The 15,458-nt window shown below is 45.1% G+C and overlaps 1 protein-coding gene across 1 annotated transcript in view; it reads right to left on the bottom strand.

The window, feature by feature from the left end:
- Positions 1-1,227: 1,227 nt before the first annotated feature.
- LOC147115173 (fer-1-like protein 6) overlaps positions 1,228-15,458 on the bottom strand; it is a 95,892-nt gene continuing 81,661 nt past the window's right edge. The window contains exons 14-15 of the mRNA XM_085993497.1: positions 11,570-11,670; positions 1,228-8,412 (exon numbers count right to left, since the gene is read on the bottom strand). Coding sequence (XP_085849623.1) covers positions 8,232-8,412; positions 11,570-11,670 — 282 coding nt within the window. The 3' untranslated portion in view covers positions 1,228-8,231. The remainder of the gene's footprint in view (positions 8,413-11,569; positions 11,671-15,458) is intronic.

Genomic DNA, 15,458 nt, shown 5'->3' with positions numbered 1-15,458 from the left:
CATATCGCAAAGGAGATTCACTCCCTGGTGAGTGGATCTTAAAGCACAGGCTTAGATCTGTAGGGACTGTGGCTGAAAACACCACAAAGACTGTGGCATAGATGTCCTTAAACTGTTGCTGGAGAAATCAATTGAAATAAAAAAAAGTTTTTAGAGGGTAACCTGAACCTCTTGGTCAGGAGTTTACTGGTGTAAATCGTGCAGAAGAGAGTTCAATTAAATTTATAACAGCAACAGACTTTTGAAGAACACTTGGTGAGAATACGGTGTTAAGCCTTTTAAAAACAGACTTCCAAACTTTGCATATTATTTTATCAGTTTCGAAACTAGAAAACCCAATTTATAAAATTTAAGGAAATGCAGTTTTGATTTTTTTCCTGAGATTATTACAACTGTAGTAGAGTATAGTTTATTTTAAAAGTATTTACCTCATGTAATGTTTGACTGACCAGGTGGGAGATTTGATGCAACTCATTGGGAGCAGTTTTCAATCCAATTACTGTACATAGTCTCAGCTCTCCATAGTTACCAGTTATCTCAGTAGCTGTTTACTGTGCGGTTTATAGCTCAATGCTGCTTTCTCCCGGCTCTACACGCTGTCAATGGCTGCACGCATGGGCGTGCTTTAGAGAGAGCGGGAAGAGGAGCGGTGAGCTCCAAAATGGATGAGCGTGCATCAATTCAGCGTCGCACGCCGATTGACGTCACGCTCCTGGTAATTAAAATACTTGCGGCGAGTGCAAGCAACAGCAGCGCTGCCAACCTGCCCAATGTGGCGGCCACCGCATTCCGCGCCGGAAGTGGGCTAACGCAAGGCAGCCGCCAGTTTTTCTACGAAACCGGCCTTAACAGCCCGCATAAAAGCATCGAATTTCTGGGTCACGCTGTTTTATCTGACCATGGATTGAACTGCCTTTGTACATCACTGAGGCATATGCCAGGAATGTTCTCTGGGCATCTCCTGCTCAGCAACTGTAACTTTGGCGTGAATGAGTTTTCACCGAACTTCCACCAAAGTTATGGTGGTGGTGGAGGAGTAGACGTCACGAGGAACTTATCAATGAGAGTGATCTTTGAAATGCACATTCAGCAGCTGGTTTAACATTGGCAGCTCACAGAACAGCATAAAACAAAACCCTCACCTATAAGATATAGGTTTCTTCACTGAAGATATGATCACTGTTATTATCAATAAACTAAAGAACAGCTCAGTTATACAACGCAAGGTAAAGAACATTTTTAAATTTTAATGATTGATAACAAGCATTAAACAGTAAAATACTAAACCACCTTAAAGCTTTCAGATAAATATGCAGAGTAAATACAGTATATACAATTCCAATTAGAAAGATTAACTTTAGAATGAAAATGCTACACTATTTTGCACATTTAATAAATCACAGAGCAAACATTACAAAATAGAAATGAAAAACCTGCAGCTGGAGGAAATCTGAAACATAAACAGAAAATGTTGGGAACACTCAGCAGGTCAGGCAGCATCTGTGCAGAGGACAGACACGTTAATGTTTTGGGTACAAATTCTTCAAAATGTATTTGAAGAAGGGTGTGCACCCAAAACATAAAGTAGTCTGCCATCTCCCACAGGTGCTGCCTGACCTGCTGAATAGTTTCAGCGTTTTCTGCGTAAACATTACACTCATTTGTCAACTAAAACTAGGTGCAGGCAGGTAGTGCAGGGGTCCCCTGTGGACATCCCCCTCTCAAACAGATACACCACTTTGAGTACTGTTGGGGGGGATGGCTTATCAGAGGAAGGCAGCAGCAGCCAACTGCAGAGGGGTGGCTCTGCTGCACAGAACAGGAGGAAAAAGAGGGGTAGAGCTATAGTAATAGGGGATTCTATTGTAAGGGGAATAGATAGGCATTTCTGTGACCGCAAACGAGACTCCAGGATGGTGTGTTGCCTCCTTGCTGCAAGGGTCAAGGATGTCTCCGAGCGGCTGCAGAACATCTTGGAAGGGGAGGGTGAACAGCCAGTTGTCGTGGTGCATATAGGCACCAACGATATAGGTAAAAAGTGGGATGAGGTCCTAAAAGCGGAATATAGGGAGTTAGGAGGTAAATTTAAAAATAGGACCTCAAAAGGTAGTAATCTCAGGATTGCTACCAGTGCCACGTGCTAGTCAGAGTAGAAATAGAAGGATATTTCAGATGAATACGTGGCTAGAGGAATGGTGCCAGGGGGAGGGATTCAAGTTCCTGGGACATTGGAACCGGTTCTGGGGGAGGTGGGACCAGTTCAAACCAGACGGTTTGCACCTGGGCAGGGCTGGAACCGATGTCCTCGGGGGAGTGTTTGCTAGTGCTCTGGGGGCGGGTTTAAACTAAAATGGCAGGGGGTTGGGAACCTGAGCAGGGAGACAGAGGAAAGGGAAACAAGGATAAAAGCAAAAGATAGGAAGGAGAAAAACAAAAGTGGCAGTCAGAGAAATCAACGGTTTAAATCAAACGTGGCCACAGTAAATAATAATTCTAATAGGTCTAAGAGCGTTAAAAAAACAAGCCTGAAGGCTTTGTGTCTTAATGCGAGGAGCATTCGTAATAAGGTAGATGAATTGGCTGCGCAAATAGAGGTAAACGAATATGATTTGGTTGGGATTATGGAAACGTGGCTCAAGGATGGCCAAGACTGGGAACTCAACATCCAGGGGTATTCGATGTTCAGGAAAGATAGGCAAAAAGGAAAGGGAGGTGGGGTAGCATTACTGGTTAAAGAAGGGATTAACACAATTGTAATGAAGGATATTAGCTCTGATGATGTGGAATCTGTATGGGTAGAATTGAGAAATACTAAGGGGAAGAAAACATTAGTGGGAGTGGTATATAGACCTCCAAACAGTAAGGTGGAGGTTGGGGATGGCGTTAAAAGGGAAATTAAAGAAGCATGCAATAAGGGCACAGCAGTCATCATGGGTGACTTTAATCTACATATAGATTGGGCTAACCAAATTAGTAACAATACTGTGGAGGAGGAATTCCAAGAGTGTTTACAGGATGGTTTCCTGAACGAATATGTCGAGGAACCAACCAGAGATCAGGCCATCTTAGATTGGGTATTATGTAACGAGAAAGGATTAATTAGCAATCTTGTTGTAAGAGGCCCCTTGGGTCGGAGCAATCATAATATGATCGAATTCTTCATTAAGATGGAGAATGAAGTAGTTGACTCAGAGACTAGGGTCCTCAAATTAAATAAAGGAAACTACGATGGTCTGAGGAGCGAGTTGGGTAGGATTGATTGGGGAATGTCACTCAAAGGGTTGACAGTGGATAGGCAATGGCAAACATTCAAAGACGGAATGGATGAACTACAGAATTTGTTCATCCCAGTTTGGCATAAAAATAAAACAAAAAAGGTGACTCAACCGTGGCTAACAAGGGAAATTAGAGATAGCATAAGATCCAAGGAGAGGACATATAAATTGGCCAGAAAAAGCAATAATCCTGAGGATTGGGAGTAGTTTAGGATTCAACAAAGGAGGACAAAGGGATTAATTAAGGAATGGAAAATAGAATATGAGAGTAAGCTATCAGGGAACATAAAAACTGACTGTAAAAGCTTTTATAGATATGTGAAGAGAAAAAGATTGGTGAAGTCAAGCATAGGTCCCTTGCAGTCAGAATCAGGGGAATTTATAATGGGGAACAAAAAAATGGCAGACCAACTAAATACATACTTTGGTTCTGTCTTCACAAAGGAGGACACAAATAACCTCCCAGAGATGCCAGGGAACATAGGGTCTGATGAAAGGGTGGAACTGAAAGTAATCAGTATTTGTAGGGAAATGGTGTTAGGAAAATTGATGGGACTGAAGGCCGATAAACCCCCAGGGCCTGATAATCTACATCCCAGGGTACTTAAGGAAGTGCCCTAGAAATAGTAGATGCATTGCTGGTCATCTTCCAGAACTCGATAGACTCTGGAACAGTACCCATGGATTGGAGGGCAGCTAATGTTACCCCACTATTCAAAAAAGGTGGTAGAGAAAAAGCAGGGAATTATAGACCGGTAAGCCTGACATTGGTAGTGGGGAAAATGCTAGAGTCCATTATAAAAGATGTAATAGCAGAGCACTTGGAAAGCAGTGACAGGATCGGACAAAGTCAACATGGATTTACAAAAGGTAAATCGTGCTTGACTAATCTACTGGAATTTTTTGAGGATGTAACTGGTAAAATAGATAAGGGAGAACCAGTGGATGTGGTGTATTTGGACTTTCAGAAGGCTTTCAATAAGGTCCCGCATAAGAGATTAGTGTGCAAAATTAAGGCACATGGGATTGGGGGCAAGTTATTGACTTGGATAGAGAACTGGTTGGCGGACAGAAAACAAAGAGTTGGAATAAACGGGTCGTTTTACGAGTGGCAGGTAGTGACTAGTGGGGTACCGCAAGGATCGGTCCTAGGACCCCAGCTGTTCACAATATACATTAATGATCTGGACGAGGGAATTGGATGTAATATCTCCAAATTTGCAGATGACACAAAGCAGGGTGGGAGGGTATGTTGTGAGGAGGATGTCGTGAAACTCCAGTACGATTTGGACAGGTTGGGTGATTGGACAGAAACATGGCAAATGCACTATAATGTAGATAAATGTGAGGTTATCCACTTTGGTGGCAAAAACAAGAAGGCAGATTATTATTTGAATGGCAATAGATTGGGAGAAGGGGAAGTGCAAAGAGACCCGGGTGTTCTTGTGCACCAGTCGCTGAAGGTAAGCATGCAGGTGCAGCAGGCGGTTAAGAAGGCAAATGGTATGTTGGCCTTCGTAGCAAGAGGGTTCGAGTACAGGAACAAGGATGTCTTGCTACAATTGTACAGGGCCTTGGTGAGACCAGACCTTGAGTATTGTGTGCAGTTTTGTCGCCTTATCTGAGGAAAGACGTTCTTGCCATGGAAGGAGTGCAGCGAAGATTCACCAGGCTGATACCTGGGATGGCAGGAATGACGTATGAGGAGAGATTGTGTTGATTGGGCTTATACTCACTGGAGTTTAGAAGATTGAGAGGGGATCTCATCGAAACCTAAAAAATTCTGTCAGGCCTGGACAGACTAGATGCAGGAAGGATGTTTCTGATGGCCGGGGAGTCCAGAACCAGGGGTCATAGCCTAAGGATAAGAGGTAAGCCATTTAGGACTGAAATGAGGAGGAATTTCTTCACCCAGAGAGTGGTGAACCTGTGGAATTCTCTGCCACAGAGGGCAGTGGAGGCCAGTTCATTAAATATATTCAAGAAGGAGTTGGATATATTTCTTAAGTCTAAAGGGATCAAGGGATATGGGGAGAAAGCAGGGACAGGGTACTGAATTTGGATGATCAGCCATGATCTCATTGAATGGCGCAGCAGGCTCAAGGGGCTGAATGGCCTACTCCTGCTCCTATCTTCTATGTTTCTATGTTTAAAACTAGATTTAATATTCATTTTAAAAATTACATCACATTTATCAAACTAAGGTATAAGACGTGTCTATTTGGGTTTATTTTTGACAGCCTCCGGTGAAGGATCATACTGTACCTTGCTCTGATATGAAGAGGCTGTGAATTGTTTACGACTGACCGCGCCAGCTCTCTGAAAATTGACAGTAACTCAGCTGCAACCTGACATTTCATCCAAATCCTCTAACTCTGACTGGTTAACAAAGCTAATCACAATACTTTACAATATCTGCCAATGGACTGCTATCAAATCGTATTGTAGGAGTCTCTGCACTCCTAGCAAAGAATCTATAAACTCACTAGTAGTTAACAAACTGAGTTTAATGTACTAAAACTTTACAAAACAAGAAAATGCAGGAGAAGCTCTAAACAGGTCTATTCACTATCACTCCACATGAGGACTAGCTGGAAATGCCCTCTACCTCTGACGTCATGACGTCATCACGTTTCCCGCCGTTGGAACGTCACATGACCCACGTGATGACGTCATCGCGTCAGATCGCGATTTTGTCAATCTAGCTCTGTTTAACCAGAGCCAACATTAAAAGGTAATAAACATGATTAAAGGCAATTGTACCAGTCACTGTGAGAGTCTCTTAGTGGTTTTGCCACATAATGTTATTTCCAGTTACACGATCAATTCAATTTAGCAACCATTGCTGAGTGTGCAATTGCAGTAATTACTGCTTGACAAAAGTTTGCCAATTATAGTGGTGTGTATTTGCTTTATTCTGGCAGTAATGTGAAACTATCCTGAGCTCACTAGCATCTAAAATTCAGGAGAACTAATTAGCAAGAAAGCCTTAAGTGCTATTAACAGAATTTTTTTTTAAACTTTGCAATAACCCAAGACTGGAGATGGAAAATATTTTTTTAAATGTTATTGTTTAAACAACGGCAAGAGAAGTCATCAAGAGCGGTTAATTTTACATATTTTATCTATAAAACATGAATTAACAATACCATTGGAGCTGCATTAATGGTATTGCATATCCAAGCAAGATGAACATGATGGGCTCTGCGTATCCTGTTTCATTTCTATAATGTCGTAGTACTCTCAGTAGAGTCCAGCCCCCCTCACCTAAACCCTCAGCACTCCCACCAAGCTTGGGACGTTTTACTACGTTAAAGGCGCTATATAAATACAAGTTGTTGTTGTTAAGAGCTATAAAAATCTAGCTTCTTTCCTGGAAAGGAATCTGAATGCTTTTGAGTTGTGCGATTGTTTGGTGCTCCAGCCCACTCATTAAAAGCAAGTTAGTTCCTCCTAAAACATGGCAGCTATATTTCATTGTCTCCTTGGGTGCTTATACAGTTGCCTTCAGTTGCCTAGCCAAGACAGCAATCAAGGACGCCTCCACAACCACAAGGTCAAGGTGCTGTGTGATCCACTCAGGTGAGAACTTGTCAAAGTCGCCTAAGCTTGTGGACTAGGGTTTGGAGCTGCTTTACATTTAGATTCGCACACCTCATAAATGTGAGGCATTTTAACCTCTTCACTCAGCCTGATTGTTCCTAATGGTCATTGCTTTTCACATATATATTTTTTTGCAAATGTTTTTAGAGCCAATTTTAATATTTTTCTACATTTTAAGCTTTGATAATATCTCCCAATCTTTTTTGTTATATTTCTCTTCATTTTTCAGCCAATTGTTACCAATACTCTTGCTGGCTGAAAGGTGAATGGCCTGGGCCACCGTCTTCTCCATAGCTGCTGTCAAAGTGTTTGAGTCTGGTAGAGAGGTGGCATCGACAGACAGGGAAAATCTTAGTACTTTTCTGCACCCCTAGATTGATGGCCTTGCCACAGCACAGAGATTCATCTATCACCCCAAAATAAAGGTGAGTTCAAATCAATCTCAGCTGAGACGGAAATATTTTGTTCTCATGAGAATTTTACTACAGCTAGACTATCCTTTATCCGAAAACCTCAGGACCAGCCGTGTTTCGGTTTTCGGAAAATTTCGGATTTCAGAAGGTATTTTATAAGACTGGGAAATTTGTCGGGGGTGGGGGTCGGCGGGGGGTGGGGGTCGGCGGGGGGTCGGGGTCGGCGTCGGCAGGGGGGTCGGCGGGGGTCGGGGCCAGCGGGGGGTCGGGGGTGGGGGTCGGCGTCAGCGGGGGGGTCGGCGGGGGGTCGGGGGTCGGCGTCGTGCGCACGACTTACGCTGAACGAAAAAACTTTCGGTTTTTAGAGGTTTTCGGTTTTCGGAAGTTCGGATAAAGGATAGTCTACCTGTATTATAATTTTGTTTTCGCTAATTCTGAAATTGAACAACTCCTGTGCTTCGCAGATTCCGTTTTCCAGCAATTTATAAAACATGAGGCAATTTGAGTGATCGTCTTCAAGGTTACAACACTGAGCATCATAACGTGAGGTGTGAACAAATAGCAAAGCATAAAGAATGTTGCTTTCAACATAGTTGTCATTCTGGGACTAGTCTGCAAACAGACTATAAAATTACCTATTTGTCGGTTAAAGCAGAAATCTTTGCACTTGTATTTCATAAACACAGTGTTACAGAGTTAGGATCATATCTGTGTATTAATTTAGGCTCCTTAGTTCAATAAAGCAAATAGGAACCATTTTATCACAGTAAATCAAACATCTGCAAGAAACTTGCAAAGATTTCAGTATAAATAGAATGACCCATGAAACACATGAAACTGAACCCTGAAATATAGTTGATAGGCTTTGGTTGATTTAAGACAGTAATGTTGATCAGTACATTTGAGAGGAGTTCTTCAATTTCAATTAAAAAACTTTAGTTCATCCATTCACTATCCTCGTACTTATTGCACCAGGCAATGTGTAGAGCAGTATCGCAATAAACAAAAATAGGATTAGCAAAATTAGTCCAACAATGATGTGCTTCTTGTAGTTTCTCCAGATCAGATAATAAAGGCACTTGAAAGGGTTGATGAACCAAGAGAAGGAGATATCAGGACGGCTATAGGGAGGAAAGAAAAGCTTATTAAAACAGTTTAAGACCAGTGTGAGTACAGTGTTGATGACCCTTTAAAACTGAAATACTACAAATGTGCTTGTCGAGGGACACAACCCACTGCATACAAGCACAAGATGGCAAATGCCTAAACGTAGGGGGCGACTTTCTGATGTCCGAGGAGGCGGGTTTGGAGGTGGGAAAGGCAGGAAAACCAGAAACAATGAGGGTGGGTTTGGAACCCGCCTCCAACCCGCCTCCACGGAATTTTGCTGGTGCCAGTTTTGGAGGGCGGGAAACGGTCCCGCCTCCAGCTGCCCATAGCGCTTGTTAGGAGGATTAAATGCTCATTAAGGGCATCTCTAAGCCTATTTTGAGAGGCCCTCGTGATTTTTCAAGCATTTCAGCACGTTCCACGACCCTCCTAAACCACGCCAGGTAAACCTGTCGGCTTGACTAGTGGGTGGTCTCCTCACAGCTGCAGGTCCAACAATAGATCGTTTATTTCATCAGGGATTAGTTGCAGGTGCCAGAACTTTGCTTTAAAAAGTCTTTGAGCACTTTTAGCAGGCCTTCCGAAGTCGGAGGTGCTGCAGCTTGAATCTATCAACTGTGGGACCTCCTTGGAAGACCCTCTCTCCGCTTGCAATGAGCGCTTCCCCAACGGAAGCATCTGCAAACAGCATGGGATCCATTCGTTTTCTTTCTCCATGGACCTCAGATTTGGATGAGGAGCATCCACGGCAGCAGCAGAACCAGGCAGTTCAGGAGCAACAGCAGCAGGAGCCTCAGCCTCCTGCTCAGGCAGCTCAGCAGCAACAGCAGCAGGAGCCCCAACCTCCTGCTCAGCCACCTGATGCTGCACGGGGCAGAAGGCGCCAGCGCATTGAGGCACCTCACTGCAGGAAAAACCCCTGACAGAGGGTTTACAGACAGAAGATGAGCCACCTCAACATGAGTGAGCAGCAGTGCCAAAGGAGGCTGAGACTTTCGCGAGAGGTTGTCCGAGAGATCTGCGGACTGCTGCAGCACGATCTGGTGCCCAGAGGAACGGGTGGACACCCCTTACCAGTGCCTGTCAAAGTCACCACTGCACTCAACGTCTTTGCCTCAGGCTCCTTCCAGGGATCATCAGCAGTAGTTCCCAGTCGGCCGCCCACAGTTGTATCACGCAGGTTACCAATGCCCTTTTTGCTAAGGCCCACAATTACATCCAGTTCTCAAGGGATCAAGCAAGTATACCGCCTGTTCGGTTGGCTTTGCAAATATTATAGGCATGCCAATGGTGCAGGGCGTCATAGACTGCACACATGTGGCCCTTAGGGCACCCCATCACAACCCAGCTATCATTGTCAACCGAAAGGGCTTCCACTCCCTCAACGTACAGCTGGTGTGTAACCACAAGAAGGAGTTCTTGCATGTTTGCGCCAAGTTCTGTGGTAGTTGCCATGACTCTTTCATCCTGTGGCACTCTAATGTTCCTCCGCTTTTCTATCTGCCAAACCAACTTAACGGATAGCTCCTTGGTGACAAAGGCTACCCCCTGAAGAAGTTGCTAATGACACTGATCAGGAGGCCAGCTAACGAGGCTGAAGAGCGCTACAATGCCAGCCACAATTCAACCAGGTCCATCATCGAGCAAACCATTGGGTTGTTGAAGATGTGCTTCCGTTGCCTTGACCAATCAGGGGGAGCCCTGGAGTATACAGCATACAGGGTCTCCAGAATAGTCATGGTCTGTTGTGCACTGCACAACATCGCACAGCGTCATGGCTTGCAGCTTCCTGATGAGCAAGTGGCTCAGTTCCAGCACTCCTCAGATGAGGAGGAGGAGGAGGAGGCTGAGGAGGAGGAGGATCTGGAGGAGGAGGAGCAGGACGAGGAGGAGGAGGAGCAGGAGGAGGTCAGAGTGCTGGTGTATCGACCAGCAGCAGTGGCAGCACGTGAGCACATGGCTGCCCAGGATGCAAGGGATGAACTTATCCTGGCTAGATTTGCATAGGTTGCCCAAGTTGACACATGTCCTTGGCTCCATCCAAAGACATCATTGACAATGGACATCACTCTCTGGCCTCCTATCACTCAGGCCACCAACCTGACAACACAAGTATGGCGGAGCCCGCAATGTGGAGCTGCGTATTATATCGCCAACATTTTGGCATCAACTCATTTTAATGCTTTCCAACAGGGATGGCATTTCATCAATACACAGAAACATTCTCGCAATCTGCACACAGATCTGGAGGTTATATCCTTTGCCAGCTGTACCCACACAGCCTTGGTTTCTTTGGGAGGCCTCTTCCTCCCAGATGAGTGGAAGAGCACCTTCCTGCTAGCTGTCACCCCCTCAAACAACATTTGCAGCGCCTCATCCGAGAGCCTCGGGAGGCCCTTGCCTTGGAATTGACGTAGTGATTTCTCAGAATATGTTGCAGGTGGTGCAGCATAGGCAGAAATCCTGTGGAATGAGCCAAGGCAGCAAGAAGCCATAAAATCAGACTGGGAAAGTGATGGCAGCAGAGGTGAGTTTCAGTCCCAAAACACTAATTGACCAAGGGCATCCCACACCTCTGAAATCAAGTGGCCAATCATGGGAAAATCGCAATTTTTTGAAAACTATCTGTGGAGGTGAGTTTCAAACCCACCCAAACCGAAAGCCGCCTCCATCTCGCCTCCAGTGAGAAAATCGCCCCTGACAAGCAGCAATAACTTTATAATCAAAACCCAATAAGTACTATGGTGGAGAGTTTACAATGTGCTGATCTAATAACTACAGGCAATGTTAATGTTAGCATTAAGTAAATTGAAGTGACCTCTAATTGTTAAGAAACCACTTAGGTTAAAGTTGGAGTAAAACCTGTACAGTTCAACAATATTTAACTCAACCCAGTCCTACGCGCTTACCAAAATGTAACCTTTGGCTAACAAGAATTTATGCAAATTTGGTGGATTTTTTCCAATATCCTTAGCTAATGATATTGCATAAGGAACAAATTAAGATAAATTCAATATAATGAAAATATATATTTATCAGAACAAACATGCATGCTCGTGTTTCAATGGTGAGTGAAAGTGGCAAGAAAATTTGAAAGTGCAGATCAAATCACTTGAAACCCCCAGCTTCTATAACCTTCACCCAGTTCAGCAGTGAAACCAAACTTACTTGGGTTTTTCCAGTGGTTCTGGCTCTTTGCGACCAGAGCCAACTGGATTCTTCTCAGCCTCTTCGGCAGTAGCCAGGTGGAATTCAGCTTCAACCTTTCCCTAAATTAGTTGTGTAGAAATCATGAATAGCAGCACATACGACACTTGTGAGCAAAAAATACCATGAATAACAAAAGTACAAATTTTAGGTTGAGAGCGTTGATCAGTGCAGAATGGCTGTTATTAACAGGTGTATTTTAATTTTAAAATGCATCTATTAGTAGATTAGAATTTGATTAATTGTCCCACATCAAGAATGCTCTTCTAACACATCTCCTGCACTCCTGACAAGATAAAAGGAGAATCTTGTTTGTTTGGCAATCCTCTGTCACCTCTAACCTCCAACTTCTGCGTCAGCTGTGGCTCAGTGGGTAGCACTCTCTAGGTGGGAGGGGCTAGGAATGAGCAGGTGTTACTGGTTGCCTGGTTGCAGCAGGGAGTTGGAGTGAGTTTGTAAAAAGTTGGTGGTGGTTTTTGTTTTCAGGTTTTAGGGCCTTTTTGGCCCATAAACAACAGCCAGATGGCTGCTGAGGGGTCCGGAGTGCCGGGCCGCTCAGGGGACAGTGTTCGCAAGATGAATTTAATTAGGGGAGAAACTGTCGTCGGAAGGGAAAAAAAAAGGCCCAAAGATTTGGGCCGGGACCCCAGGAAGTTTGGAAAAGAAAACACGGTGGTGGTTCAGTGCGAGGATAAGGAGATACGAGCTTGGGATATGATCCAAGCAGTACATGAGGACTGTGGCGAGGGAAGCTGCTTTGCCTGCCGACCAAAGCCGAATGTTGGGTTTGAGGTGACAGTCAGTGGCCGAGGGGAGGTGGAAAGACTTTTACTCAGTTTGAACGTTGGCGATAAGTTCTTGGAGGTATCTCTGCTATATTCGGAAGAGGTCGTGGTCTCATTCTTAAACTTGCCAGTTTATATTGAGGACGATGTGCTAATCAAAAAGTTGGAGTCGTGGGACATTAAAATTTGCTCAGCAATAAAGAGGAGATACTATCCAGGAACACAGGTAGCAGATGGAACCCGTTACATAAAGGTGCGGTTCCCAAAGGGGGTAAAGTCATTACTGTACAGCATGAAATTCTAGACAATGGAAGGAGTGCAGTACTTCCGAGTACTGCATGATAACCAAGTAAAGGTTTGTTATTATTGTCTTGGACACGACCATCTTGTAAGAAACTGTCCAGACTTGTACTGTTATAATTGCAGAGAGTCTGGATACATCGCTCGGAGCTGCAAAGTGGAGAGCTGTGTGGTGTGTCACAAAGGCCCCACCCACTGTGAGTGTGAGGCAGAAGGAAGCTCTATGAGTGACGAGGAGATGGGAGAAGGAGCAGGAGGTGTGAGTGGAATGGCCGGAGGAGCGGAGCAGTCGGAGGGCACAGCTGGTAAATTGAAGGAGAAAAGAGCACAGGAAGAGGCAGAAAATTGCGGAGCAGAAAACAGGATGGAGATGGTGGAAAACACACCAAGTACAGTGGAAAAGAACAAAGACAGCAGCGGGCAGCAAGGGTCGAGTGCAGACTCGAGCCTTAATACGGTTCAGCTCTCCTTAAAGAATCTGGTGTCCGCGGGGGGAGAGGAGGCAGGAGCGGGGTGCGTGATAAATGTAAGTACTCCAAAGAAAGACGGGGAGTCGGACATCTCGGTGAGCAGGAGGAGCCAAGACAAGGAGAGGGTGCAAGAGGCAGGAGCCTTAAAGGGGCAGCAGGACGGGAGCGGCGAGACAAAGATGCCAGAAGGGAGCAATATAGGTGCACCATTGTCCCAGAGAGAGAAGGATCAGGGAGCAAGGGTCAGCGGTGGAGATGAGGTCGAAGGGAGTGACGCTGTTGGAGAAACCGCGATAGCAGGAAGACTCTCTATGGGAGATGATGTATCTGATGGGGAGCAGGCACAGAGGGATACAGAAGAGCTTAAGAGTGAGGAATTAGAGGGGGACAGAGACATGGAAGTGGGGGGTGTGGTGGCATCATGTGGAAAGAGAAAGGTTAGTGAGGGGCAGAAGGAGGGAGAAAGGGCAGCTCCTTGGCCCAAACTTAATGCAAGGAAGAGGCTGAAACAGCAGGGAAGGTTCAAACAGGAGGTGAAAAAGAGTCGGAGGCTGCAGGAAAAAGCAACAGCTAGCCAAAAAGTTGGGAAGGAGCATCAGAGGAGGGAAGGGCCAGAGATTAAATGATGGGGAGATTATCAGGCATACTTCCCTTCTTTGGAGCCATGATTACATTGGTCTCGATTAATGTGAACGGACTGAGGGGTGAGAAGAAATTGCAGCAGTTGTTGCAGGGTTTTAAAGGCAGGGACTTGTTGGGGTCGATTTGCATTGACCCGTGGAGTCGGGATTGGAGGCGTGCGGGGGGTTAAAGTCCCGAATTCGGGGGTCCCGACACCATCCCACCCCCAACCCGCCTCCATGTAAGTTTCAAAGGAGGCGGGTACCCGCCCCACACTGGGACCCGCCTACCCGAGGCGGGAAGGGATTAGTGCCAATTAACTGCCTGTTAACAGCTAGTTAACAGGCAGTTTTTAGCCTAATCCCTATTTTGAATGTTGAAATGTGGGATTCCTGACGGCTCCAAACCACGCCAAGTTACAGGAGTCGGGCCGTCGGGTTGAAGGACTTGGAGGGGTCGAGATGTCGGTGTACAGGTGAGTGATGGGTGCATGAGTGCAAAGGTAAGTGTGTTTGGTGTGTGTAAAGAAGTTTAAATTACCTGTACTTACCTTTACAGCCTTCCTTCCTTTAGGTTCGGGGAGTCCATCATCTCACCGGCACAGAAAGCAGTATGGCTGCGATCTGTCAAAAGTTATAGCCTGCAGCTTTCTGTGCCAGTGAGATTTCTAATTGAGTCTGTGTAGAAGGACTCAGGTTAGAAGTAAGACTGTCAGTGTTTGACAGCTTCAAACAGCTGTGAAACTCTGATATTTCATCTGTCAAAACACCTTGACAGATGAAATTTCAGTCTGTGACATCACCTGTTGCCGGGTGGCCCTTAATTGGCCTGCTGAGCCCGCTGGGCAGGCTCAACAAGGTCAATCAAGTTAAAATCATGTGGATTGGCCGCATCTCGATGGAGATGGGACTACAACCCCGAAAGTTGTAGTCCCGCCTCCAACCCGACTTCTGAATGAAAATCACCCCCGTTGTGTCTGCAAGAAACCTTTTGGGATGAGGATATCCTAGAAAGAGTTCAGAAGGTTTGGAAGGGAGAGGTGTTTGCAAGTTGTGCAAACAAAAACAGTAGAGGGGTGGCTGTTTTGGTGAGTCCGTCTCATGAGTTTTTATTGAAGGTTTAGGAAGCATTTGGTTTCGGGGAAAATTTCAATAAAATGTTTTTGAAATCGATTAAACTTCTCCCTAGGTTTTATAAGGGGGTTGTAGAGACTTGGGCCCACTTTTTAAAAAGTGTGCAGTTTATGCCCAAGGGGCCTGAGGAATTTTTAGAACAGCCCTTATTTTTGAACAGGTGGGTCAACATCGAAGGAGAGGATTTATTTAATCAAGCTTTTATAAAAGCTGGTATTATATGTGTGAAAGATGTATTATACGAGGTAATTCCAGGTTGGTTGCCGGAAGCGATAGTGAGGGACATGGTGTGGGAGGAGGATCAGGAGGTAGAGGAAAAAGCAATAGGGATCATGTATGAGAAGATTGTGAGGGCAATGCCACAGGATTGGATGGAAGAAATAAATGCGGAAATCTCCAAAGGAAGTAAAATGCGTCCCGCTTTTCCATGCTTTCTGCTGGAGAAAGGGGGAGAGTTGGTCCAATTTGACAACAGTAATACTCGAGATTTCTATGAGGTATTTAGAGATTGGAGATTCAAGACACCTGCTGGTCAGGAGTT

The sequence above is a fragment of the Somniosus microcephalus genome, chromosome 7 (assembly GCF_052327205.1).
Source record: "Somniosus microcephalus isolate GS21.2 chromosome 7, FLI_Smic_1.0, whole genome shotgun sequence".
In the NCBI taxonomy this organism is placed as follows: domain Eukaryota; kingdom Metazoa; phylum Chordata; class Chondrichthyes; order Squaliformes; family Somniosidae; genus Somniosus; species Somniosus microcephalus.
The sequence above is the reverse complement of the archived record's forward strand: the minus strand, read 5'-3'. Positions and strand labels throughout refer to the sequence as shown.